This window comes from Cloeon dipterum, chromosome 2 (assembly GCF_949628265.1).
Source record: "Cloeon dipterum chromosome 2, ieCloDipt1.1, whole genome shotgun sequence".
NCBI lineage: Eukaryota > Metazoa > Arthropoda > Insecta > Ephemeroptera > Baetidae > Cloeon > Cloeon dipterum.
The window spans coordinates 25826700-25854337 of NC_088787.1; the positions used below are offsets into that span (position 1 = coordinate 25826700).

A 27638-nucleotide genomic window follows, 5' to 3' on the forward strand; every position below is an offset into this window, starting at 1 on the left:
ATTTTAATCTAGCATTATTTGATTTAATTTATTTCTGTTGAGTTTCGATATATAGAAAAGGAGGCAGAGGGATAAAAGATATTGCAAGGGAGACGAGGCATGACTATGTTTAGTTGGCATTCCATTATGACTTCTTGCTATCTGGACGAAGAATGGAGAAACCCTATACAAGATCAAAATGAGATTCCAAGTGAGCTTTCATTTATGGCGATATGAGGAGATAATAAGGCGCGCAGAGGTCCCGTCGCATGAGTGAAGGCCGGGGACCATTTCATGCACCACTACTCATTACAACTTTGACTAAGTTGCCGCGTTGTGTGTGAGAGTGTGTCCCTCACTCCGCTGGTGCTCTGCTCACTCTCCCTTCGTCCATTCTGAGAGTCAGCCAGTGCACGTCTCACGCCAAACAGACCTTTGCTCGCATTTTTGCGGCCGCAGTTCCTTTTGATTCTCTTTGGCACCCGGCACCATCATGGATTTTCATTACAAAGGACAAAACACAGCCACGCTCCTATGAGCATTATCTCATGTGCACGTTCCGCCAAAAGTGGCGATAAACTATTCAAACAGCGAGTTAAAAGTGGGCGTAAATTACTGAGAGCGAGAGAGACGGAGCCAGTCGAGAGCCAGCAGTGTATGGCCAAGGAAATGGAATTGGAATAATCTGTAATGTGCGAGCGTCGTCCTCTGCCCCACTAATGGCACATAAGCCGCCCAGAGATATGGGCATGTGTGTGCGCGAGAGCTTAGACTGCTGACAATCGGGACAGGAAAGAGGTTCTGAGCCTTTTGTTTCGCTTTTTGAAATATTCATGAGTGGGCAGCAAAAGCAAAGGCGTATGGATGAGTGAACTTATTTTCCATACTCGGTCTCTCTGACAGTTATTGAGCAGCGCTGCGGCAGTTTGTTTCACCGATTGAAACGCGTATGCACAGCGATTTCTTTGAAACTTATTTTTATTTGTTTGGACTTTGAAGAGAGGTCACGTTTTGGCACAGCATTAAAAATTTCATCACCAACCTGTTTCTTGTTTACTTGTTGAAATTATGTTTTATGCCCCTCTCTATTTAAATAAACAATTTTCCCGCATTTCATAATGTGTATTTTACACTCGAACAGTTTAATTGAGTGGAAAATTTGATCGCCTGTAGGCTCCCCGTTTGTACCGTAACTCTAATCCAAATATTTAAAGGGACGATTTATTGATGAAAGGAATCTGATTTGATTGAACATCACACAAATTCTACTCATCAGCTTGCCAATTTGGCGGACAATGTTTGCGCACACGTCAACTCGAAACACGTGGCTTTGATTCATCCCTTTGAATAAATAGCAGGGAGAGGAGTCGAATTACTAATCGATTTCGCACTCTTGCTGCTGCGAGCGGACCGAACAATAATTTAATCATATCTCCCTTGGTTGAAAGTTACGCGAGTTTGGCCCAAAAAAGGTCGGGCCCCCAGACTGCGGCAATAAATTCATTTGCGAAGGAGCCGGGAGTGAGTTAAACGCGGCGAAAAATCCAGCGACACCCGGCTGTATTTTAAAGTTAAGCCGCGGAAGAAAATTTTATTCCCACGACCATATCTCATGTTGAGGGGCAATTTCAGTTATTTTTTTATATATATGAACGCCCATTTAAAATACTTTAGGGGGAGGCCATCCCTCTCGCAGAGTCTTTTTTATTGTACAGGTTGGCATAAATCAGCGAGACGCATTCGTGGGAGAGAAAGAGAGCAGAAGAAAGAAAAATCTGCGCGAACGGGCGAATTAATTTTGTTCGTGGGGCTCGTTTGCATAATTTGGCTCGGCGGCAGGCACTTGGCAAGTAAGTGTTCCTCTCCAGGGGCTGATTTCTGCTTTGCGGTACAAGGAGCAGTTCGTTCGGCCCGGCCCGGCGTGGCGCGGCGCAGCGCGACGCGGGTGGGCGGAGGTGGCTCACTCTCTCGCCTCTCTACACGCGCCTACACACACATACATATTAAGTAATTTGATTACGAACGCTCGCCGCAGGGCAAACAATATTAACAATAAGCACGTACTGTTTATTTACGCCACGCAAAGACGTGAGCTGGCCAATTTACGGTTCGCGACGCGTCTGCCATAAAGTGCCCGTGCAATTTCCACAAATGGTACAGGCCGACCCGGGCCGAAAAACGCGATTTCACACGTCTGTACCGTATTCTGCTTGCAGTAATCAGCACATGTGCAGTACGCTGACCTTGCCTGTATTATTAATACTTGTCATGGGAAAATTTTTTCAACTTAGGCTAAATAATTATCAGGACATGCTGTTAATTCACTGCCTTGAAGGATTCAACTTCCTGAGTGTTCTTTGAAATGCTCAATTAACAGTTTGTAATTTTTTAGTTACCCGGAATAAATGCTATAAGTCAGTAATTCATGCTGAACATTTGAAATGTCTAATTGTAAGGCCCAGGAGGAAAAGCCGTTGTTGACCCAGTTACTGATTGTATGTAATATTAGCAAATTGAGGAAGTCGTGCAATCTGTCATAGATATTTCAGGACAAACTATTGATTGCACCTGTTTCCTTCCCTGGTGTGAGCATAATTTTACTATGTGAACATACCGCATATTTACACAATATACCGCAGGGAATGTGTATTCGTTGATGGGCTCAATACATCTATATTCAAACAAGGATGACATTCCAGGATATACGTGCCACATTGAATAACCTTTTACAAAATAGTATTATTCAACTGATTAAATTATGAAGATTGTAAGATTTTAAAATTTGAAAAATTCCCAAGATTGAAGTGGAAATTTCTCATTTGCTTGTACGTACGATCAGTATTCAATTCTGTTTATTTCTCAGTACGAGATATTAAAAATTTTGCAATGAAATTCTTAATAAATCAAGCCACAATTCCAGAACCTCCTTCCTGAACGAGTAAAACTTGTTTATTCTTACTTGTCATTGCAAAAATATAATTTTAAGTAAAAATAAAAGCAAGAAAAGGCAATAATGGAAGCAAATAATATGCTAAAACGATAAATTACAAAGGAAATTTTTTACATAAATTCAACTTGATCAAATTATATTGTGAATTCTAGTTAGTCCACAATAACGTTAGAGGCAGGGGAATAAAATAACCCTTTGCAGCTTCCCAACGGAAAAAATTTTCGTCAACACGCACAACAGTTTAGAAGAGATCCGAAATTTCCTGAAAGTTCTGACACTCGTATCCGATAGACTGACTGGAATTTCAAGCACTAAACTTACATCAAAAGGGAAATTCGACAAAGTTGTTTGCGATTGTGGACAAACTTTCCCAGTGGCACACCTCGCTGCATTTTTCACCTGCCACAATCGATTTGGCAGCTAGCTGGTCAGAGCGGGTGCGTTGGTCCTGCCTGTACGTTCGGAGGGATTGGAGCCAGCTGGGCATTAGGAATTCCGGCCACTGCTGCCTTTCGTTCTAATGAATTTGTTTATGTACCGCGCCTGAGAATTACTCGGGCGAGGGCGTGGAGACCACCAATTGCGGTCCAAAACTTTGACTCCGGAGAGTCCGGAGGCGCAGGCTGAAGGATGAAACTTATCGCAGCACTCGTCACACAAGTTGGCGTGCGTGCGAGAATGAATTCATATAAAATTTCCTAAACGAGCCAACTTTAGAAACATTAATTTCCCTAATGATAACTGTTTTTGATTAATTTTCTCAGCGCACAGGAAAAAGGAAGACGGAGTAGCGACCTCCCGCTGCGTTACCATGAGAGCGACTTTAATTTGCGGGATGAAAGCGTTGCGGCTGCTTTTTTTCTCGCTTACCGAGAGTTAATTTGCAATTAGAGTGCTTTGAAAAGAGCCTCGTGTGATTTTGGCATGTTTATTTCTGCACGACAAAATTGGGCTTTAAGAAATTGAGGCAAACAACGGGACCTCGTCGATCTCGCACTGCAGTCAAGGGATATTTTTAATTAAAAAGTTGGATGAGCTGTTTGAATTTACAACTCAAACGAAATATGATGAAAAAGTACTTAAAACTTAGTTGCTGGCAATTTACGAGAGTTAGGCTTTTTGCTTAGCATGGATACTGTGCAGGTTGCATAACGCAATACAGAACAATGGAAAATTGGCTTGCGGATTCTATCATTGAAAAATTTGTTCTATTTGATTTTAATTAAAATACACGAATTCCACGTCGGTGAAAGAGCTGAGCAAAAATATTTTTCTGCATTTAGAATCTTAGGAATTAAGTGTCACATGATACATATAATCAGTCTTCGTTTGAAATTAAAACTCTATTCCTGTTTCATCACATTCCAAACGCCCCTTTTTGGTGAAAACTCATTAAATCGGAATGTTTCAGCAAAACTCACATCGATTTGCAACTGGCATCAGAGAGAAGTACTTCGATAGTCCTCTGATAAAAATTTCAATAAAGAAACTGATGATCTACCTCGTTTTTGTCTCTCTGTGTGTGACAAGCGCAATTTCAATCCTCTCTCTATATCCATTCCAACACACGCCCTTTGAGCGGCGCTCATTTTCGCGAAACGAGAAACATTTGTATAAAATAGAGCGCAAACACAGAGCAAATAAAACAATCGGCCGGCTGCGCAGCGAGCATCATGCCCGGGCCGAATAAATTACACTCCATCAATTACTATCAGACCTGCAAGCAAGCAGGCAGGCGTGCATTCAGTCCCAGAGTGGAGCGATCATTGTGGCCGCATATTTATCATTTTCAAAGGGGCATTTTGATTAATTCTCAATCCGCCACGCGCATGTTTTAGTCAATCAAATATAACCGTGGCTGGGTAATTAAAACGCCGCCGGTCGACCTAGATATCTGCTGTTTCATCTAAAGCAAAACCCACTCAGATCTATTATTACCTTTTAAGTGGCATGATTTATTTTGCGCTACTACCAAAGCCATCACCAGAGAAAAGTTGCAGCGAGGGAAAATCGTAATAGTAATGGAAAAAAAACATTTTTTGATTTCAAAATATTCGTTTAAACAAATTTAATGAGCTAAAATTATCTGTGCGCCATGGTGATTCTCCCCTCTATCGAGCAATAGAAATTTCCAGAAATATCCAAGTAAGTTGATTCCACAACTGTGTTAGTCCCAGAGCATTCGATGTGAAACTTGCTTTCTACAAAACCACTTTGGTCAATTAGAGCAGTTGACTGCTCCATAAATAACTCATGAACTAGGAACTTAGAAAGGAACAATAGAAAGTAAAAAAATCAATCTGTTGATTTTACGTTATATCGAATAGTTCGGTTACTTCAGTAATCTGAATTCACTACCAACTGACCTGCACATCAAACTGATTTCTCAGAATGAATTCACAGGAATCATATGTACTTTATGAATTTATTGCGACGTAATTGTCAGATGTTTTGAGCTTTCAGAGAAGGATTTAGGTGAAAGGGAAGAGCATTAGTAATTCCTCTCACAATTAAGTAGATTTCCGAGATATATTTGAATATTCAGTTTAATATCATTTTTTTCGTGGGCAAAGGTTTTAGATTTGAAATTTACTCGAATCGTTCAATGTTGTGTGGGACCAAAAGTTTCATTTTGGGCTTTGCTCTTTGACATGCTGAACAGTTTCACATTACAAATCGCTATCTATCACAATGTAAAACATCCGACACAAGAGGCGCAATGCAATCCACTCATATGGTTGAATGGCTTTTCAATCTAAATCGGAATTGTAAATTTATTTAAAAAAGGAAAATTGATTACGTAAATGACCTCTCCTCATTAATCAACGAATAATTGTGCTTTTTATCGATGTTCAAAGCAAAATATTGAGATAAATGTTACGTCAAAAGCTGAGAAGATAAAACACGAATAAAAAAGTGGCGCGACTTTCCAGTACAATAAAGAAGACTTTTTTATTCATTTGAGCAACATGTAATTTTCTCTGATCCTTGCACAGCTTGACTGATAATTTATTCTTGCATAGTTCTCCACCAGTAAAATACGTGGTACGTAATACATCCAAGTGAAAGGTTTTTGCTCCAAGTTGCTTTTCAATAACAAGTTTCCAGATTAAATTGGTTCTACCTCGCCCCCACCATATTGAATTTAAATAGAACAAAAATGTGTTGTGTTCTTCAAGGAATACATAGCGTCACTTATCGCAGATCGGAGATTGTATTACAAAAGGGCAATCCTGGTGTACGGTATTCCACGTGCGCCATGTGTTTTCATCCATTTAAAGTATGGAAATTTGATGGATGAAAGTAAAAAAGGCGTCCATCAGGTTGCACTACTTTGGCCGAAGAGCAACAAATTGCTGCCTGGGTATCCGGTCTGCGCGGCTGAATATTTCATTGCGCAATCAGACAATGATCTGCTCCTTGCCGGAGGAAAATGAGCTGCGCAAACACATGCAGCTGACGTGCACGACCGACTTTGCGAGAGCTGCACCTGATGTGCCGCCCGCCCGTTTGCCCAGAGAGTGCCAGCCAGCTTCCTCTTCACGGTACTCTCTCGCTCGCTGTGCATTATTTGTCGAGCCCGGCAGAGATGCAAATGTAATTACTCTTTCAGGCGTGTTTCAGTTGGAAAGTACTTGCGCCCCGCCGTCTCTACATTCGCCGCCACGCGCGAGTATGGCGGGTTCACGCCAGCCCGCCATCTGTTTGAGGCGATAATTGGCGCTTTAATTGTTGTCGGTTCTTCTCGCACTTTGCATTGCGAGCGAGCGGCTAGGATTCGCCCCGTCAGCGCCGGTTTTCTCGCAGAAACGGCTTTTCAGCGATATCAACGCCGCAATTTACAACTTGAATGTTATTATATTACACCGCAGTCCCAGAACGAAAGCGCGCGCGCGTGTGGTGTGTGCCGACTCGGCGTTTTCAAGTCGAGCTGCGCCGAGTAATTGCGTTTTTCTATTTCTCTGCGGTGGAAATTTATTTTACTTCACCACTTAATGTCATCAAAGCTAGCTTCGCTGCTTTTATTGGAACTGTTAAAAGGAGTGAAACTAGTTCTGTATGCTAATACTGGCATTTTTCTTTGTTTATAAATCAAGTATGCTGGCAAGGGAAATCTTTGGAATTTATAATAATCAAGTTCTATATTTCATTTGTTTTTAACATAATTAAATCCAAACCACTGCATAAATTCGACTAAGAAGAGTTTTCCCATCAATAAGAACCGAAGTAATATTCTATGTTTTGCCAACAAAAATTACGCATAAAGCATAAACGTAATCTTATGAATTATTTACGGAATATTATAACATATAACTCTTCCAATGTTGTGCATTTTACTAAAAAACGGTCTGGATTTCCCTTTGAGAAAAATAACTATTTAATTAAGATTGCGGGGTACACGCACTTAATATTTTAGGGGATGAGACATTGCACTTGGATGTTCGATTTTCTCTTCTTTAATATTACAAGTTGATCACAATGAACTTTAACAAAATGGAATTCCCATCAGAACGAATACTCTGAACATCTAAATTTGCCATTCAAAAATTAATAGCCAGTGTTTGTTGAGAGATGTTTAAACCATTTTTCATTTTGTGGTCAATTAGGCAGATGGCAGAATTTTTAGTTCCAATATATGCATTTTAATATCCAGTGATTTATTGAGAGTGAAGTGTGTACCTGTAGTTAGAAGTTACATACATTTACAGGAAAATCCCAGCGGTAATTGCAATAACTGACAAGAGAAAATGGCAATACGTGAAAATCGCCTTGTATGTAGCAACTAAAAATGACGCTGCAGACAAACAAGCACTTGTATTTTCTCTCCACCGCCGTTTGTTTTCATTTTGTGTTGCTGTGCTCTTTCCAAATTCGACCACTTCAGCGTCATTTCATGAGATCCAGTACCTTTTCGAGCTCTCTGTGCTGCCGTCGCCGGAAGCAACTCGGCTAAAATCGATTTTCGTACCAAACCCAGAGCTCCGATTGTTAATATTTGATACACACATTTCGCCTAAACATTCCCATTCCACCAAATATTTGACGCAACGAGGAAAATACGAACACACAGCCCACCCTCCGCCTCGTTTCCCGTAATCAATTTTCTGGGAACTTTTTCGCCGAGTAAACTTTCATCGACGATCAAAATTCGATCGCACATAAGCGTCCGACCGAACTAATCCTGCCGCAAATCCAATCACTCAATAACCGTCGTTGGTGCTAATCTTCATCAATCAAACAAAATATCCGCTGTCTTTCTACCAACTGGTGCCTCGAATCGATTTAATCCTAAATGCTGCATGGACTTAAAAACCTTTTCTCTTTCTCATATTATCTTAGCCTTCAGTGTGAGATTTCATGTACTTTTATTGGTAATGTAAGTAAAAATCATAAAAAATCACGTTCGCTGAAGAGCGTCGCGATCAATAAAGGAAGTTTATTGCTAAGTTCAGCGGTTTGAGGCAAGTTCTTTACAGTTGACAGGATATAAGAAAGTTCTTCATCTTAATTACAGGAATAAAAAATAGTTGGATGTTTCTGTCCTATCTGAAATCGTTTCGGAATATTTCCTGTCGAATACGAGGGTGAGAGAAATTGGAACTGTTTTCCAATAGCGAACGATAGCTCTTATCGCGGCCGAACACATTCGCATAATTGGCTTCCTTCCACTCTCGCCAAAAATTCCGGGTGAGTGTTTAGAATAGAGACGTCTCGCTCGCTCGTGCTGCCTTTTGTGCGTTTTCTATCAGGTCCAAATTGAGCACTCATCTCGCTCGTCCGCTGCGGCTGCGATTGTGAGAGCCAACCAACTCGCGGGGAATAAAGAAGGATGCCATTTTCCATTACAAGCACCTGGTATAGGCAGGTAATTTCGATCCCTCTCGCGCCGGTATATCTCGGTAGGTGGTGCAGACACACACGGCTCTATCTACACGGCCGCAGCGCGAACGCGCGTTTCCCAACAAGGCATCAGTGGCGTTCAGTGCCATTTCGCAATTTAGGTCTGGCTGGGTTTTCCGCGAAATACTATTAGCTGTTCTCGCCCACTCGTAAACTTAGCGAAAATGGGCAATTTTCACATTGTTTACCATGCGAGACTGCAAAAACAGTAGGAATGGGCGAAAGCAGAATCATATTGGGTTGATAGTTTTTGCTCGGAACGCCACTGTTTTTGCTCGATACACTCCTGTGCCCGTTGCTACTCATCCCGGCTCCAGGCTCACTCGCACACACTCCTTAACATCTCAGATTTCATCCACAAGACAAGCCCCTCAAGTTTCGTATTTTTGACGGCCACATGAAAATATTTTCTTCGTTACCAGCGCTCTTCATAAAAAAGACCTTACCACGCTGTGGCGGAGGCAGTTCATTTCATTTCCTCTTGCTTGCAAGCACGTGAATTAAGAATCGGAAAAGCGATGGCGAAATTATAGAAACGGTGGCAGCTGGGCCTCAGTCTTGTGTGGGCGGATTTTTAATATGATACACGTCCTCTGCGTGCGCTGGGAGGATGTCTTTATGCTGCCGGATTAAATTTCTTCTTTCAGAAAATGCGGCTTGTATGCAAAATAAGCTTAAAGGAAACTCTTGATTAATATTTGGCATTTACGGGTTTCAATGTAAATCGCAAAATTCCACATTCATACATTTATTTAACCAAGCTTCAGAGAGAGAATTGAGGATTTAAGCCGGAAACTTCCGCAAATATTTTAGGTGAGTAAGCTTTACACGAAGACGTTATCAAAAGCTATTGTAACAATTTTCCAGTGGGAAACATTCTTTTGAGCATTTTCCGAGTTTATAAAAGAAAAAAATCTTTATTGTGTTGCCTATTATTTTGAACTTTTTGCAAAGGCATAACTGACTTTGTGAGCATGCGATTTTTTATAAGAATACCGACCTTCTTTTCCTCGTTATTTTACAATGTAAGTCGCAGTTAAAAAATCTTCTATGGCTTTGATGGTAAAGAGAAACAATTTCATGAATGTATTTTTATGATTTCTCTTTTGTTACACGTAGAAAACTGTCAAATTTGCCGAAACAATCAAATGAAGGCAACAAGGGGAACCAGTAAATAGATTCTGAAATGCTCTCCGGGCGAAAAGCAAAAAGAGACACTGATGCTCTATTCACGGTGCTTAATGTCTCGCTGTAAACGGTCTACTACAATTTATTGTAGGCTCACGGTTCGCATTATGGATGTTTGCGCGCCAAAAAAGGCGATCGATTTTCGCTTTATGGATAAAATCCGGCTGATTCACGAGCGTTCTTTTCCCCTTGCAAGGACATTTTTGCGCGGCGCGCGGGCAAAAACACAAGCACGGCGAAAATAAACTAGCAAGTCTGCCGGCTATTTACGGCAGTCGGGAAGTGTTTTGAACTCGGGCTGGGCATAAACTTGCTTCTTTTACCGGGAAAAGAGCACATACAGCGCGGTGACTATCGGTCTGCGCGAATCTCAACAGGCCCGGACTGTCTATATAGCTCAGCATCTAACCAAACAGATATTCACTTGAGCACTTTTGCTAGGGTCCACACATTTATCTGAACGAGCCACAGCAAGAGTTTTGTAAAAAGAAAAGCAACGATAAAATCAGTCTGCGAGAAGATCTGTGGAGACTTCGTGAGGTATCATTACGGTCAAGTTCAACCTGCAATAAGTACATACTCGAATTCAAACCAAATTGCTAGAAAGGATTAAATTTTCGAATGAGAAAATGAATTGTGAGTAACAGTGACCGACCATACAAAAATTTTAGTTTTCATTCGAGGACAAATTCGCCTGGTAGATTAGTCGAATACAAGGGTGTTTCTAAAACTTCGACCTCGACTTCACCTTGGCAAGCCTGCGGCCTTCCTGCTAAGAATTTGAGTCCGGTGGTGCCGACATGAGCGAAACATGCATGCTTCCTTCCTCGCCGGCAAACAAGCGAAATGCCAAAGCGCGAGCCTAATTGGGGATGAGCGGAATTTCGCGGGCTCGCACACACGACGGCTCTGCATAGACGAATCTTGCCTCGAGCGGCGGCTGCACAAGTGAAATTTATCCACGAGACGCCAGATATGAAATTCCCCGGCGGCAATTGTGCTCAAGAAGGAGAGAGCGTATTAAGCACCACTCATCGTCGGTCGGGGGGGGGGGGGGGTAGAGACCATCAATGGAGAGACGCGTAATCGACATTCGGTGCACGCAAAATGTCTTTCTTCCTTTTGCTCGGATTGTAATTGATTTCGTTGGGCTATAAGTCCAGAAAAAATATAACAAAGTTATAATATACCCCAACTTTAGAAAATGGGATGAAAACAGTGAAAACATTTATGTTAATTTAATTTTTTTATTAATTAATTATTAAATATTTTCTGCAAGCACCTAACCTAACCTAAGGAAGTCCGTTTTAGATGGTGATTTTCGTTTTCAGGAAGTTACATATTATAGTTTTTTAAAACCCGAGCACGACTGATTTCGTATTAAGTTTTGCAAACGATTCAAATTGATTATTGATTATTGCTATTTGAAATGTTAATTATAATCTCATTAAGCATTTTTTAAGCTTCGCGGATCTCAGTCAAAGGCCTGACGGAGGCTGGGGTGGCGTCAAGAGGGTGGTATGGCGGGTTGCGGGCGCAAGGGGTGCTCGCGAGACTAAGTCATTATCAATTAGCGCGTTTTGCAAGTCGCCGTCGACAACTATAGACGGCGGCGGAGCAGTGGATCAAAGTTTGAGAGGATAATACTCACCGACTTATTGCCTAGCTGCTTGACTTTGCAGGGAAGAAACGCGTGGGTGCCGAGCTGAGCTGTGATGTTAGTGGCTATGGACGTGTCGAAGTAGGGCCCTGTGTATAATCCGCTAAACCTCTTGACGTGCTGGTGCAGCAGAGAGTTGCCCACCGCCGATGCTGACGACGACCCAGACGACGCACCCTCGTGGTCCACCGAGTTGTCGGTGAAAACCGCCGCCGCGATCGCTGCAACACGCAAGCACAAGGGGGTGAAATTAGTGGTAATTGTCGACGGAGCCGTTATACGCGCGCTCAGCTTAGCGTTCGCTTCAAATCACGGCCCTCCACGGGTATAATTAGACCCGATTACGGCCTGATCAGACTCGGGCACATCATTATTTATTGAAATATTGCGCGGTGGGGGCTGAGCTCACGTGCTCGGCGTTGTAAATGCGTAATCACGGCGTATGGCGTGATGGTTCGATTTAGGCGCGAGCTAGTTTGATAATTGAAACAGGACTTATGCTCTTGCTACCCTAAAGAGCCGCTTTAAATGCAAAGTAGCGAGATCTCGCTCCTCCCAGAAAGTTTATTTTCATAACGCGCTCGGAGTATTAAGACTTGGCCCCGAACCCTAATTCCGAGGCTCCACATAATTCTAGCGGTAATCAAAAACAGGAAGCGCTGTGTGTGTATGTGTGTGTGTGAGCTCCTTCTTTCTCTCGCATTCCTCCGCAGCAGCTCTCGCTCTCTGCGCCAGAATATAAAACACTTTCCGCGGAGGCGTCCATTGTTCGTTTCGTTCCTTTCCGACCGACGTCTGAGCAGCAATTCCGAGGATTTCGCCATAGTTCTCACTCAGCTCTCTCTGATTATCTTATCGACCGATGCAGCTGCTGTGGCAAAAATACACACACACACAGCACGCGCGCGAATTCCCTCCAGAAAACGCTGCTCGGCCGGCCAGCCCGGCAGCTCGAGTGAGCACAAAAGAAATTTCTCGTGCGCGGCCCCAAATCCATTGTGAAAGCGTCCGTTTGTCGCCTCTCGCTGCTTACTCGTTGGTGTTGACATACGTGACGTCACCACCGGGGATGGATGGATGGACGGACGGATTCTTCGGCCTCGGTTTGTTTTGCCAGCTAGGCCACTCCACATGAATAAGCCTTTCGGCTTCTTTAACAAATACACAGGAAACGCTGCTGCGCTTTTAACTGCAGAGCACGGAATTTATAAATTTCACTCGGGCAAAGAGAGAAAGCAAGGCAGCCAGTTTGCTGTGCTGTGCTGTGCTGCGCTGCGGCCGCTTGCTTTTTCCGCCTTTGTGCCCCGGGTAGAGATAGCGCGCCGTCGTTTCTCATGCTACACTGCTGCAGCAATCGAAAAATGCATTTATTTCCAGAGCGTGCTGCTGTTTTTATTTTGGTGCGCGACGTGTGTATCAACCCCCGCCTGCAGCTCCGGACGGCTACGAGCTGAGCTGCACATATGGCACTTGCAATCTTGCCCCGCATGAAATGTAGTGCCACGTTCCGCGTGCCATAAATTTAAGTGGAGCGTTGTGCGAGAGTTTGATCTAGGGACGCGAGAAAGAGCAAATGCAATTGTTTCTAACTCGCAGCGCAACTGCAGAACAGGTTGGAAACGCTTGAATCGCATAATGAAAAATAAACATTGCTCGTCTCTTTTCCCGTGTATGGAAATTGTTTTTTGCGAATGTAAATTAACTTCAAATTGCATTTGGAAGGGAGAAGTCTCAGGGGTAAAAAGAAGCAAGGGCCTAGAGTAAAATGATTTGGCTGTTTTAATAGGTCACTTGTGTAATGGGTTGTAGTATGGCGGGTGGTTAGAACAGTAGTAAATTTTGCTTTTATTTTAATAATTTGGCCGGAGAAACTGATTAAACCTTGTAGACAGACAGCCAAGACTGAAGACAGTCTTGGTCTCTCTGAAATATAGTTTATATAAGTTGGTGAATTGTTATGCATTTATCTTTTTTTTTAATTTACTATGCACTGACTTACTAAAGAGACAAACCAATGGATCAAATGCAAAAAACCACTTCTTTTAATTTTGAAAAAATTATTTTCGTGTGATTTCTAAATTGTTTGTTATTATTTAAATGGCCTCCCTCAAACAGAGCTGCAAGATTACCACAAAAAATAATAACCGAATCATGCTGAAATCGTTTTTTATAATTTTTTTGCATACTCATTGAATTTTCAGCAATCTATACCCATTTCGTTTTCTAAAAATTAGTTTAATTGGCATTTTAACATGAAATCATAAACAATTTGGGGGTTATTAGGGAAGTATTAACAAGATTAGTAGAAAAATTTTCAGAAAGTCACAAAAAAAATCAAACAATTTAATGTAATCATTGCATTGTGGAAGAAGCTGGTGTGAATCGGCTAGTAATAATTGGTAATAAAAGTACATCATTTCCCAAATTTGTCTAATAATTCCATCTGAGGTATGTTAAATTTTCAATCGATTCATCTTTGTCATCAGTCTGACAAATGAACGGAATAGTAAGGGGGATCTGAAGTTTTCCTTCATCTGCAAAAAAAATAAAGCTCTTCGACGTGACGCGCGTGGCGCTCCCCCCGCGTCGTTAAAATCGGGTGCATCGATTTTTAGCGGCGGCGCGCTCGTGAACTCATTGCCATTCTGCCAGCGCTGATTACAATCACCTTTGCTCTTCACGCTTCCTGAAACTGGCTAATGATTTGTCGGGAGAAATAAATTTACATTTTATATCATTTCTTTCAGCGCAGGGGAGGCGGGCGAATCGAGCGGATCGGGGCCACGCTCGCCTTGCCGCCCGCCCATGCTCGCGCGCCGCTCGTGCGTTCGAGCACGACTGTTTATGCAGATACACTCGCACACCGACCGACTTTCCCTTTTCATTTTTCATTCACGCAGCCCTGAATAACGCGCGTAGTCTCTGCCTGCCTGGGGAAGCCTGTTATTTTTTTCTTTTGGGAAACCCAGATTGAATTTGATGCGGACAAAAAACTGGTTGCTCAAAAAAGCTTCGGAGGATTTTCGCTCGACGGCTTCTTTACGTGTTTAAATTTATGCAAATCTACCCGATGCGTCCTGAAATGGGTTCCTAAAATTCAATAAAGAAGACAAGTCTGCCAAAATTGTGCGAATAAGGATGATATTATAGAAGTGTTAAAACATATATTGCAACACGCGCTCCGAGGGTGCGCAATCCATAATTGAAAGCAAGAGAGAGAGAGAGAGAGAGAGAGAGAGAGAGAGAGAGAGAGAGTTCGCCGGCCGAAATTCGAAACGTGATACCCTGGCGCCGCTCGACTGCCTCCGTTTGGCATGCAAGATTAAAAAAGTCTTTCGACCCCATCTGTTAGCGATAGGATAAGGGTTGTTAGAGCATTTTTCTGCGAGCTCTGGGATCATCTATCATTTGGCGGGGTGCACTTGGAATGCTCGCGGCGAGGCAGGTGAACTCGGAGAAAAGATGTGAAGCACTACACTCCATTCGCGCAACTTTTGCTCCGTGAAAGGGCAAACTTTTGCAGCGACCATTCTTTCCTTCCGATCGGAATGCTTTTGCATGAAAAAGTCAACTTGCTCTCGCCGCGTCTGACAGAGGGAACTAAAGTAGTGGCTGCCTGGCTTCAGTTATGAAAGATGAGACTGATTGTTGGTTCGAATAGAAATCTAATAAAAGCAAGCGTAAATACGAGCGCTTGGCAAACGTGTGTGTGTGTGAGTGTGCACCCGGAGGCAAAGTTTCTCGAGCTCTAGCTCATGAACAATGTGCCGAAGCCGAATAAACTTGCTGCTGTCGGTGGCTTTGCACCGCTTTTTGCACTCCCTGCACTGAATGTGCTCCTTTCGCAAAAAGGTTTCGTGTCCGTACGCAAATATTTTCCGCTAGTGTCGCTTTTGAAAAGACTGCTCTTGTGAAAATGCGCAAAAAGAGCCTTTGTGGAACTCACTTTGATTAATGATTTTTTGCAGTTCACTGCGCCACAAATCAAACGTAGGCGCACACAAGACCCGTTTCAATGTCAACATTTCATTCAAACATTTGCAAATTTAGCGGAATCATGCGAGGCGCTCGAGGGATTTATCTGATCCGAGCACGAGATGACAAAACCTGACTTGTTGAAAGAGGCACTGCGTAATTTTCAGTACAGTCATTAAATGGCAATTCCCACTGCAAAAGAAAATAGCTACATAAAAATGCAATTCATCACGTGTAAAATTATATTCTGCATGAAGCAGTTTCAATTGAAATGAAATACGGCTGTAAACACACAGACTATTAGCCCAACAGAATTTCAAAGCTGAGAGCACAAACGTAATATCTCTCTCGACTCGCAGTAAGGCAGCCCCATATTTTTCCGATCTCAAGCCAAAAAGACGAGTAATTTATAGTCTCTTCCGGCGCGTGTGCAGCAGAGAAAAGAAAGCGCGCACGGGGGATGAAAAAAGAACACGAGCGGGCGCGTTTTTTGCTCATAATACTCGGCTAACCGGCAATCAAAAGAAAAGAAATGAACATAAAATAGCGAGCAGAAACAATGGAGTGAGCCGGTCTGGCCTGCTCCGCCTCCGCAGGCCGCGCACCGCACACGCAGTTGTTGTTGTAGTATCTTTCTTTTTTGTTTATAGTCTGCCTCGCTTCAACAAATACTCCCCATAGACGATATTAAGGCAGAATCTGGGTGGCATTGAGGTTCAAAACTTCATAAAGATAACGGCCCCGCACACTCACTTGTGCAAGAGAGCATCTGCGGGCGGCTCCAATCTCCTCCCTTGGCATAGTGGCAGCAGCAGGCTCAAACTCTCGAGTTAGGTAGGAGGCGTGTACGACGGCTCTTCAAATTCTCAAAGTCGGTGTGCGCGTTGTGTTTCTCGAAATCATCACGTCTCTCATTATTAACTACAACACAGCAGCCAGAACCTCCGACTCGCACACAAAGTACACACCCGTACGACCACGCGCGGTTCCTCAGACTCCTACACTACAAACACGCGCCGAGAACAATTTTCAGAACTACAGCTTTCATCCTAATCTCTCTGTGCTGATAATTTTGAGATTCGAGTGACACAAACGAGAGAGATTTATCTTCTCCGTTTTATACATTTTTTCATAACTGTTTATTGCTTATGGTAAACATATACATATGTATTTAAATTATTGAAATTCATGAACAATGGCTAAAAATGACAAGCAGTATCTGCATAAACGCCCGAAGCAAAAATTGACACGTGTCGTTAGTCAGTAAATTAAACGCTCACAAACACTTTAAAAAAATTAAAAAAGTCTGCTTGTAATCTTTACCCTTTCTAGTCTTGTATTTCAATTTTATTTTTTATTAGAGTTAAATTTATTGAGAGGAAAAAAGCACCTTTTTATTTTTTCAGGAAAATGTCTTTTTGCATTACCGCAAAAAGTACGGCATTTCTGCCTTAAGAAAGGAATAAATAAATATTTTACTTGTTGAAGAATAAAAAAGCTATCAAAATTACTAATTTGGCGTTTCCAGTTTGATGATAATAAGCACAGGCAGTTAGAAAGTTGACAGACTGTACATTCCAAAATGAAAATTCAATCACCACAGCACCGTTTTCATTACGTTTAACTCGTGGAACTTGAGACAAAGAGAGGTGGCCCAAAAGGTTTAATTGTCATACCAACGTGGAGCGGCGTGCGGCTTTTGAATGAACCCCCAGACTCAGCAGGGAACGAGCGGCTCTCTCTCTCTCGACAGTTGCCAAATTACGCGTCTCCATGTTGCACGCGGCGGAAACTTTGCACGCACACAACTATAGTACGAGTGACTCGCGGCTAAATTGACCCCGTTGTTCGCTCTCGACCCGATTAGTGGCGCGCGTGGAAATGGGCCAAATACGCCGTGTTGGTCGATATACACCGATTCCACCAATTTTGTGGAGGATTAGGCAGCACACAGGAGCACTCCTGAATGCTAATGCCCATTGATTTGGTTCTTTTCAGGCGTCAATTGTAAACCAAACAGCATGAAATCAGAATTAACGCTGCTCGCTTCATGCTCACACCAGCACCACTAAAATACATTTGAGTGAAATCCACAGCAGATTAACGTGCTCATGTACGTGTTCACCGTGGTGAATAAAAATTATTTTCAACAATCACACTATTTTACTACCTCTGACCAGATTGGTACGCGTGATTTCTGATTAAAATCCCCAAAAGACAACAAATCCATTCAACTCGTTTTGTGTCATATTTCATAATTTATTTGCCAAATTCAGCGTTTAAAATATTTTTTCAAACAGTTCTGAAGCATTGTGATTGAAAAAAGATGGATGTACAGCTAACACGTGTAAAAGTAATATAATTTTGAAAACAACTTATTTCACTGGAACAAAGCTAAAATTTTTTCTCCTCTTTAACAATTTTTAACTTTCAACCTTGTTTCCCAGGACTTTTTCTCTGCAATTTAAAAATAAATAATAACAAACAAGCCATGGGATTCATATATTCATACAGAAAATGTAATGAACGCGATCAACTGTGACAGTGAACTCAACCGTAGAAACGATAATTTCCATAATAATGCCTTTGACGGAACTGTCGTTCCTTTCACTCGAACTCGTACACGTTTTGATGAAATACTTCATCATCTCCCGAAACTCTAAAATTGAACGTTTATCTAAAACGTTCCTGAGTCGCATTTGAAATAAACGCGTATTCGCTCCATAAACAAGTAATTTAGAGGCTGGTGGTTATTGGTTATTTACCCACTCGATTCCAAGCTACACGTGTGTGGGAATGTAACGCGCGGCTATCATTATGTACAAGCTTTCCATCATTATTATTGCGGTGTTCGAATCGCGCGGTCGCGGCTCGGCTCGCTGGGCACATGATGTTTGCACACGTGAGGCAAAAATGCGCTCGTGCAAATTAATGCTGTGCAGCGGCAATGAATGCCTAGATGATAGTTTCGCACACAGCGCCGCGGTCGACAATGGGGCTGGCGGTAATTGCGCGCCGAGGCGGCGGCTGTTGCTGTTGTAGTTGTTGCGTTTTGTTCCGTCTTGACGCCGTAAATTGTGCACCAGCTTTAAGACTTCTGGCGACGAAAAGCGGCGGTGACGTTTCGCATCGTGCCACTTCTTGCTCGCGAACAGAACGAGCCGACGTCGTTTTGCCGCAAACAGCACCCAGCAAATTATTGCCTTTAAACGCGACCGCAGAAACCGAATTTAATTCAGAGTTATGCAGCGCGCGTCACGCTTGTGCTAAGCGGATTGCATATCTACGAAGTTCCAGGCACTCCCCGCTGCAATGTTGTCGTTACGAAGAAAGAAAGGTGTTCTTTGATTAGTTCTCCGTAGCTTAAGTTTGAAAATAAATTATGTATCTACAATTTAATTTACGTGTGTCACTAATTAGATTAAATAGAATTCCAAGAAATGTTAATTATTTTTTTATTTTTATTGTTTGACAGGCATTCCAGGAATGAAATATTCCCGTAATTTCTGATGGATATGCCTTATGGAAAATAATCATTTCTGCTTTCATGCTTTTTCCCCTCAGCTCAACGCACGGTTGGCGACTGTTTGCAGGCGTGATGAAAAATAGAGTTGTGTAATGTGGCTTATGAAAGCCTTTTTAACACATCAAAAGTTCAAAGCGCGCACTCACAAAGTAGGAGTAGTATTTTTCGGTGCGTTTTATGTTTTTTTCCGCCGGAGCGATAATTGCTAATCAAAATAAAAATCATTATTACGAAACGAGTTGACATATTTTTACAATTGAAATTCTAAAGTTGGCAACAAAATTTTTTTCCCCGTTTATAGCGTTCAGGCTCCGCAGCTCGGAATATTTCATTACACAACGGCAACTTGGAAACCCTTTTCCTTCTACCGTTTTATATATAGTTTGCGGTTGGAGAGTCCCGTAGTTTGGATCATCCACTCCATATCCGTGCAATCTGCATTTTAGCAAAAAAATCAGCAAGCGTTCTCGCGGGTACACCACCATTTCCCAACACACACGAGAGCGATATCCTCGTGCTCTTTTTTGTGTTGCTCCTCTCTCGCACTTTTGCTTCACTTGTAATGCCGGGCAGAAACACGCATTCGGTGCCATTTTTAAGCGCTGGATCCACGCAAAAAGGTGACCTCGCAATATTGATCGCTTGCCACCTCGCCAAATGTACAGCCGCTGAAATTCACCGGCATACTTTTGTGGGACTGACATGTTCACTTTTTTACTGGAAAGCTTCAAGTTTCACTCTCCCATTGCTATGTTTATTTTCAGCTTTTGGTGCACAGCAAGCGGTCTCTTTTGAATTGAATCGAGTTCACTATTTTTAGTTTACTTGTCAGCACTGATTGCTAAACTTCTGAAACTTCGATAGTCTTGATTTACCACTTAATGAAATCGCGTTGCAGTGAACGTGACAGACCGCGTGCAGTTTTGAAACTAATGAGCATGTTTTGCAACTAATTAAGAGAATGCTAACAACAGGAACGACACGTTCGACGAAGTCAATTGAATAAATCACATTAGTCGTTAGGGTACTCCCACTTAAATTCGCAATTAAATGACGGAGGAACTCAACAAGCTATTAAAATGAAAAATCTCAGCGGGCCTTAATTAAATTCTCTGGGTGACTGCCTCACATGGCCTGATGCTCGACCTGATTCAGCAACATGAAAATTCAAAAGAAATTCGATACGACCGAGAGCCTGACTTGCCGTTGCAGGCAAAAAAGTTAACCGCAACCCTCAAAGTGACTGCGTGACTCTGTAATTTTGTTAGCCATTATCCGTGCTGCCGGCCGGAGAGCCACCTTCGCTTAAAAGCGAGAAGAGAGCAATTTTTCGGCGAAACAACAGATTAATGCCTGAACACATGTACCACGCCCCGTGATGGAAATTTACAACGGAATTAGAATATTCCAGCGCACAGCAGCAGCAGCGCAAGTTTCTTGCTCGCTTAAGTAAAAATTTTAATATCAAAGTTTTCTCATCTCTCGCGCCCTCTACGCCACGAGCTGACTAGCGGCGCCGGAGCCAGCACCGAGCGGGGGTGATTTTTTCAAACTTTTCGCCCGAAAGCTAATTTCACGCAGCCAGCTGTAGCATCGCGCGCGCCACGACAACTTTTGCCCGACTTCTTCAAGAGGCGGGTGCGATTTATGCAATAAATTAGCCAGCCGATCCGTAATCTCGCCACTTTGAAGTGGCGCGCGCTGCATATTTATTGGCTCACGTCGAACGCACGCTGCCTGCCGTGTATTTTTCATTAATTATTGCTTTTATTTATGATGTCAACGGAATTAAGGCCGAGGAGCGCCGCCCTAGCAGCACGACAACGCACGCTATAAATTTTGTGTTGTTCTCCTTCATTATGTCTTACAACATGCTTTTGTAACAGCGCCGTGTTGAGGATCATTTACTTATTTATATCTAAGGCGATAAACACTATGTAAATTCAATCTGCTTTTTGTGCAAGTCTTCTTGTGTTTCTAGCAGCCACCAGATGGTGTCACTTTTCAATTCACAATTTTCTTAGCGTCGGTTTCAGGGCAAGTTTTTACAGATATACTCAACGAGACTTGGAAAAACTGAATTTAACAATTTTTTATCATATAAGGAGCTACTGCAACACAACTGACGTAATCTCGTTTTTTTTTATAGCTTCCTCATCATTATAATATGACAAGTAATGTACCTTCGCTGACCCTTCCACATTGCACAATAATTGTCAAGTAAAAACACACTTTCAGATTCAGAAATTTCAGGGGAAAAATCCAGTTCATGATTCTAATTGTTAACGCCGAAAACTAAGGAAAAATATCTAAATACTCTCTACGGGATATGCATCAGTAAAATTAGTAATTGCTAGTAAATTTGAAACTCGCCATTAATGGTATTAAAAAATCTTTCCTTATTTGTTAACCATAAATTTTTCATATGAGTTTTTTTGCGAAGCATATTTTTACTGACATACATATTTTTCAGCTTGAAGCGCTTTAAATATGTGAGGAGTTCACAAAAAGAATGAATCATGATTTGCTCACAAAAACATGTTCTGCAAAAATGTTTGGAATAATTGCCAAGTTGAGATAGACATCATCAAATAGCTCAAAGCTATGAAATCATTTGAGCAGTTGCTTGGCTATATATCTTTCGCTGCTGTGCAAATTGCAAAAAATTTGAAACTCCAATTTAAAAGCCAGTTGGAAGCTCTCTCGTGCTCACGTTTGATGTCGGCTAAATTTAATTTAATTTATTTTTCCTAATTTGATATCCAGCATGCGCGCACACCAGCACACAGCAGCGAGCGATATCGCACATTTCAAGGACTCATCGTCGCGGCGGCAATTTTAATTTTCATACCCGACCGGCGAGCTTGGTGTCCTTGGTGTAAAAAGCAGAATGGCAAAGCGAGCTACTCGCAAGAAAGATGAGCTGTAGCTGCGCTGCTCACTTTTGTGTTTGCGCTTTTTAATTAGCGCAAATAATTAGACAGACCTTGTGCTCGCCGGCAGCAGCAGCAGAAGCAGCAGCAACCCTCACGGCCTGTTTGGTATTTAATTATAAAGCTGGAAGCGATTGCGGAAAGCTAGCGCGAAATTTTTGGAATTTATGATATTAATTTCCAGCCTTAACACGTTTCAAGAGTGTGCGCATTTTTCAATCCGACGTCTCGACGGAAGCAGCGCCTGAGTTTAATCTTTATTGGGTGCTCTGTTGCTGGATTTGCAGAGGCTCGCAGCAAAAAAGGCGCACACAAAATCGACACACGCGGAAAAGAGGCTTTTTGGCAATCAGGCCCGTGCGTGCCAGCAGCGCCGCCGGGGATGTGAAAAATAGTCGATGCTGGTTCAGAAAAACCAACCGATTTTTTTGCCAAAAGATTAGAGGAGCAGTAGTTGCCAGCTCACTGGATATAGAAGCGAGAAAAGATTTTGTATTAAAAGTGTCGCTGTTAGGGGTTTTAAACTTTATTTCTGCTCATGCGTATTTGAGGCTAATATCATGATTAATATTTCAAAAGTTCAGAATCATTGGATGATATTTCAGGTAATGTTGACCAAACAACTTTTCATTTTTGCTTGCGAAAAATACATATAATTTCGCCTCTATTAAAAATTTACATTTTAGTACGGTTGATTAAAATTTAATTTGGTTTAATTTGGTAAATAAAATATCAAACTGTTTCGTCCTAATTATTATTTCTGCAGAAAAAGCGATGGCAGAGTGGAACATAAAAATCCATTACGAGCTGACGCACAAACGAGATGAGTCACGCTTTTGCTGATTAACAATGCACTTTTTTCATTTAGCTCAACAAGAACACAAGTCAGTATTTTTTCCTGTTCAACTTGCTATAGCAATTAGAATTGTGAAAGAGGATTCCAAGGCACGCACGACGCATTCTGCCTATTGATTGACTGTTTTTCACATCCCAAAGCACCAGCAAAGGATAAAACAGGCGGAGTTCCATCTCATTTTGAAAAAAATTTCCAGCCCTTTTCGCTGGCTGCCTTTTTCACTTTAATAAGAGTTGATGAAAAATCCTCTGCGCGACGTCAAAAGTGATTATGAATTATATAAAAAGCCGAGTCTTATTTGTCTTGACAAAGAGCCTTCTCGGAAGTTTCGCCTCTCTTTCTGTCGGGCGGGCGCGGGCGCGGCAGCCAACACCCACATCGCCGGCCCTCCTGCTCGCCCGCCAGACCCCCAAAGAAAACAAAACGCCTTTTGTGAACTCGCGTGTACTTCGATTTTTATTCGCGCTGCTGTATAGCCCGGCTGCGGGACACAGAAAACCATTTATTTTCGAATCAACAAAGCGAGAGCAGGCACTTTGGAATCCGCTGACGCCGCCGCCGCCGCCGCCTCCACCACCGAAAAGGGCTAAAAAGCAGCCTGCCGTTTGGATAAACTGAAAACCTAAGCAGGGCTGTGCTCCCAAAAGCGCACAAATATATATTTATGGACGCGTAAGTAGTCCTTTCACGCAGTGCGCACGGAAAGCGCCGGCTCCATGGCGTGAGCCGACAAGAGAAACGACTGCGAAAAAGCGAGGAATTAATTAGTCAGAAAGTAATTCAGTTTTAATTGCGTGCCAAACAAAGATTTGCAGCACTCGCGGAATCTGGACAAAGGCTGTGTGAGCATGCCTGGCTGAATAAAATGCACATGAGAGCGTGTGTGTGCGTTCGGCGGAGGAATTTGATAACGCTTCGCGCATCATGCTGTGCAAATCATATTTTGCCGTTGACGAGCTTCTCCGAACATTCCTCGAACGTGCCAAAGTAATTATCAACGTAGCGTGCTCTATGGCTTGTCGGTGCGAGCAAAATCACAGGCGCGAATTAATTACTCAACGGAAATTTACATTCTCCCATCAGTGCTACAAACAGGTCTCATCTAATATTTTTTTTGTTTTCTTCCTTGTACCCAATATCACCCAGAACTCTGGCCTTCAGCTGTTGTTACATTATTATTTGGTAAATTTACGTAATAGATTTTATATTGGCTACGAATTAGGTGGCTTTAAGTGGATTAAGTGCATAGAAATTAATGTCACGCGTCTTTGTACTGTACAGCTCGCTGTTTTGACCCCAACAAGCCTCATCCCTTCAATTTTAGTTTGTTTTTTAATTATAATTATTTTTGTTTATTTAATATTAATCAGAGAAGTTGTAATATCTTATCTTTATTCATATCATATGATATTTTTTAACATAATTATCAACCTCCAGTGTTTGTCATACAAACTGCGCAGAAAGATTAATGGATGAGTTCTGAGAAATTGATGCTACCTGATAGTCATGTATACACGTGGCATTAACTTTTTCCTCTCTATAATTACATCCAGAGGCCAATCAGATAAATGTTGCACTTCATGTGGAATGCTCTAGTTAGCTTACAATTAGTTAAATATCACCTTTCATACTTTACAAAACATTTTCAATTCCTCTATATTAACTAAATCTGCTTCTGCTGCAAAACGTGCATGTCTCTTGAACTGGCGTGATTGATATTAAAAGCAAATTTCTTCAGTTCAAAGCAGTCGACCGAGAGAGCAAAGTTGCACTTCACCCCTTACTACGCAGATCTTAAACGGACAAGGGCAGCACGATTCCCCAGCCTGACATCAAACAACTCGCAAGAAATTTCAATTTCCATCGGTCCGTTGGCCGGAATCAATAATCCGCCTAAAAGCCTCCTTGCAGAGACGTTTTATTACAATCAGGAGCTGCAAGACGCGCGCGTCCCTAGCTCAGGGCAATAAAATAAATTACGAGGAACCATCCATCCCTTCGGTTTAATTAAACTTTTACAACTCGTTGCGTAAAACTCGAGTGCATGCGGCCCGGCCCGGGATGAATGATTTAAGACGTGCAAAAGAAAGCGTGGTTTCTGCCACCGCGGGAAATGTCTGCGGGTGCCGGGATCAAATTTCTGGCTACGAGAACGGGCGATAAATTCGAAAACCTCATTAAAACAGGGAAAAGTGGCGCTCGTGCCATATTGGCTCATAATTTTTTACGACGCCCCCGCTTGCCCGGCGCTGCATCTTTCACCCAAACAAACATTCATTCGTCGTCGGCGGCGGCGGCAGTGGCGGCAGTGGCGGCGGCGGCAGCGGTGGTGGTTGCTGCGCTGCTTCTGTTGGAAGGGTTGTGATCCTCACGGCAAACACGACGAGCCGGCGAAATTATGGAGGCGGACGAGAAATATTGCCGCAGGTATACACTAGTCTGCGGTTTTTTCGAAAGTACCCCGCCGGCGAGACAGACCTGCCGCGCGCGTTAGGGGTTGCATCTCCTCAGGGGTTGCCACCCCGACGACAGGCTCGCCACCAGCTCTTTTCCCACTGTGCATGTGTATGTATGAGAGAGAGAGAGAGAGAGAGAGAGAGAGAGAGAGAGAGTCGTCCATCTTTCCTCCCGCTTTTTTGGCCCAGTTTTTTATTTCACATTATATGCACCATGCCCTTTGAATTCGTGCCAAATGTCGTCGCGAGCGCTGAATGCTTCGAATGCAAATTATAGCAAAATATTTGGCGAATTTATCGTCGGCTGGGAAATCTGTCATCATCATAAGTCACTCGACCCTTTTTTCGCCCCGGCCTCGCATTGTTATTAGCACTCGAGATTTGTGTGAAAATCGAATCAGACAGCCTGCGAAAGGCGCACAAGAAACAGACAAACGTCTCCAGAATGAATGGAAAGCTGTCGATTTTTATTCAATAGACCGGATAGGGTTCACTTGATTTTGGAAAGGGGCCAATTTGAATATTGCATTCACTGGTGGCATATGGACAGGAAAGCTTAAAATTAGAAAAGGGTCACTGCCATGCATCGATCCACATTGATTTTCGGATGTTGTTTGTTTACGGTATAGAATTTTTAAATTGGCTGAATGAGAGAGACTTGCTTTGTTCGTTCCAACGTTAAGGCGCGTGTAGTGTTTTAAATGGCATTTGCCGCCGCTGAGGAGGCTAGGAACTTGCCAACAATGGCAGCAGGAGGGGCAACCATTAAAATTTGTGAAGCAAGAAAAATTCTTGGGAGGGAAATTCTTTTCGTCTGCAAATTGAATTTGCGCCGGCGAGCCAGCCGGGGTCGGCCGCCCGCGTGGCCTCTTGTTATTCCCGCGCAGCGAGCTTTCATTCGCCATTGTTCTGGAATCTCGCCGCCGCGCTTGTATAAATCTTCTGAATAATGAACAAAGCGTTTCGCCGGCTTAAAGCAATCAAAAATGGTCGAAACTTTTGAAATTTATCGTCTCCTGGCGGCGCACAAAGAGCAGCCGGCGTGTGTTTCCCGAAGAGCACCTGTCATGCCATATCGGATTGCGAATTCATGCAAAGTTTGCAGCTCTCCCCGACGCCGACTTTTTCGAGTGCTTGTTTTTCTCACCCGCATCTTATTAAATATTCCGCCACCACAGCAGCCGCCTTTTTGAGCCGCACCGCCCTGCTCATAATCTACTTTAATATTTATATTCCCTCTTGCTCTCGAGTACAAAAATTCTTATTTCGACGGAGTAAAAAGTTGCTGGCATATATACAAGCGTGCGGTCTGTAGAGACTTGTGGCCCTAAGCAACGGTTTTTGCTCATTCAAACAGGCAACGAGACTTGTCTTGCCTCTTCACTGACATTAATTTTCTCATTAAAACTCTGATATATTCTGGCTCATTGACTTACTCAAAAGCAAAAGAATAATATTTTATTTGCTCAGGTTTAATAAAAAAAATTGGTATCATGACCCATAAAATAACAGTTAATTTCACATTTGCGTGAGGGAGAAAAGCCCAAAAATAATGTGTGCGTTACCTTCTCCAAAAGCTGTCACAACTCGTTCCGACAGATGGTTTGAGCTGTCGCAATTAAATTCACATCGGTGGTGGAGTAACGGTAGGATTAAAAGTCCTCGCGCTCCTTAATGAAGCAGTAGGAGCGAATTGCAAAGGCAATAATTGAATTCCTTGCAATTGGACCGCACAAATAATTGATTAACAAGCTGTAATTCAATTGCTCCACTCGTCTGCGCGCGGGCGGCCAGTTCGCCTCGCCTCCCTGCCGAGTTGACAATAAATTTTAATCAGCACAAGCTCGCCGGCCGCTTCGTTGGCAATCGTGAAAAACTAACTAGCAGAGAGAACAGCAGCTCCGTGGGGTGGTTCCCCAGGGGATGCGGCGGAAAGCGGAGCTCACAGCCTGAATTTTTGACATGTCCGCCAGTCAGCCAACTTAATTACACCATGCGACCGACGCAGAAATCTTGAGAATGACGACCCGGTCAAAAAGGTGGGTGGGTTGATGAATTTAGGCGTTCGATGCAGGGGTTTTCAAAAGGATGGACAGTAATAAAAGATAGATTACCAAAATACACATTGAGTGCCCCTTCGAATCCGTAAAATGTTTGGATTGCGTCTTTTCATGACTTGATCATTAAATAATTTTCTTGTCCTATTGATAATAA

At 42.6% G+C, this 27638-nt stretch overlaps 1 protein-coding gene across 1 annotated transcript in view; it reads right to left on the reverse strand.

Annotated features, from left to right (window-relative positions):
- Positions 1 to 27638, reverse strand: part of LOC135937751 (hemicentin-2-like) — a 170268-nt gene that overhangs the window by 57582 nt on the left and 85048 nt on the right. The window contains exon 2 of the mRNA XM_065480963.1: positions 11670 to 11899. Within this exon, the coding sequence (XP_065337035.1) occupies positions 11670 to 11899 (230 nt within the window). The remainder of the gene's footprint in view (positions 1 to 11669; positions 11900 to 27638) is intronic.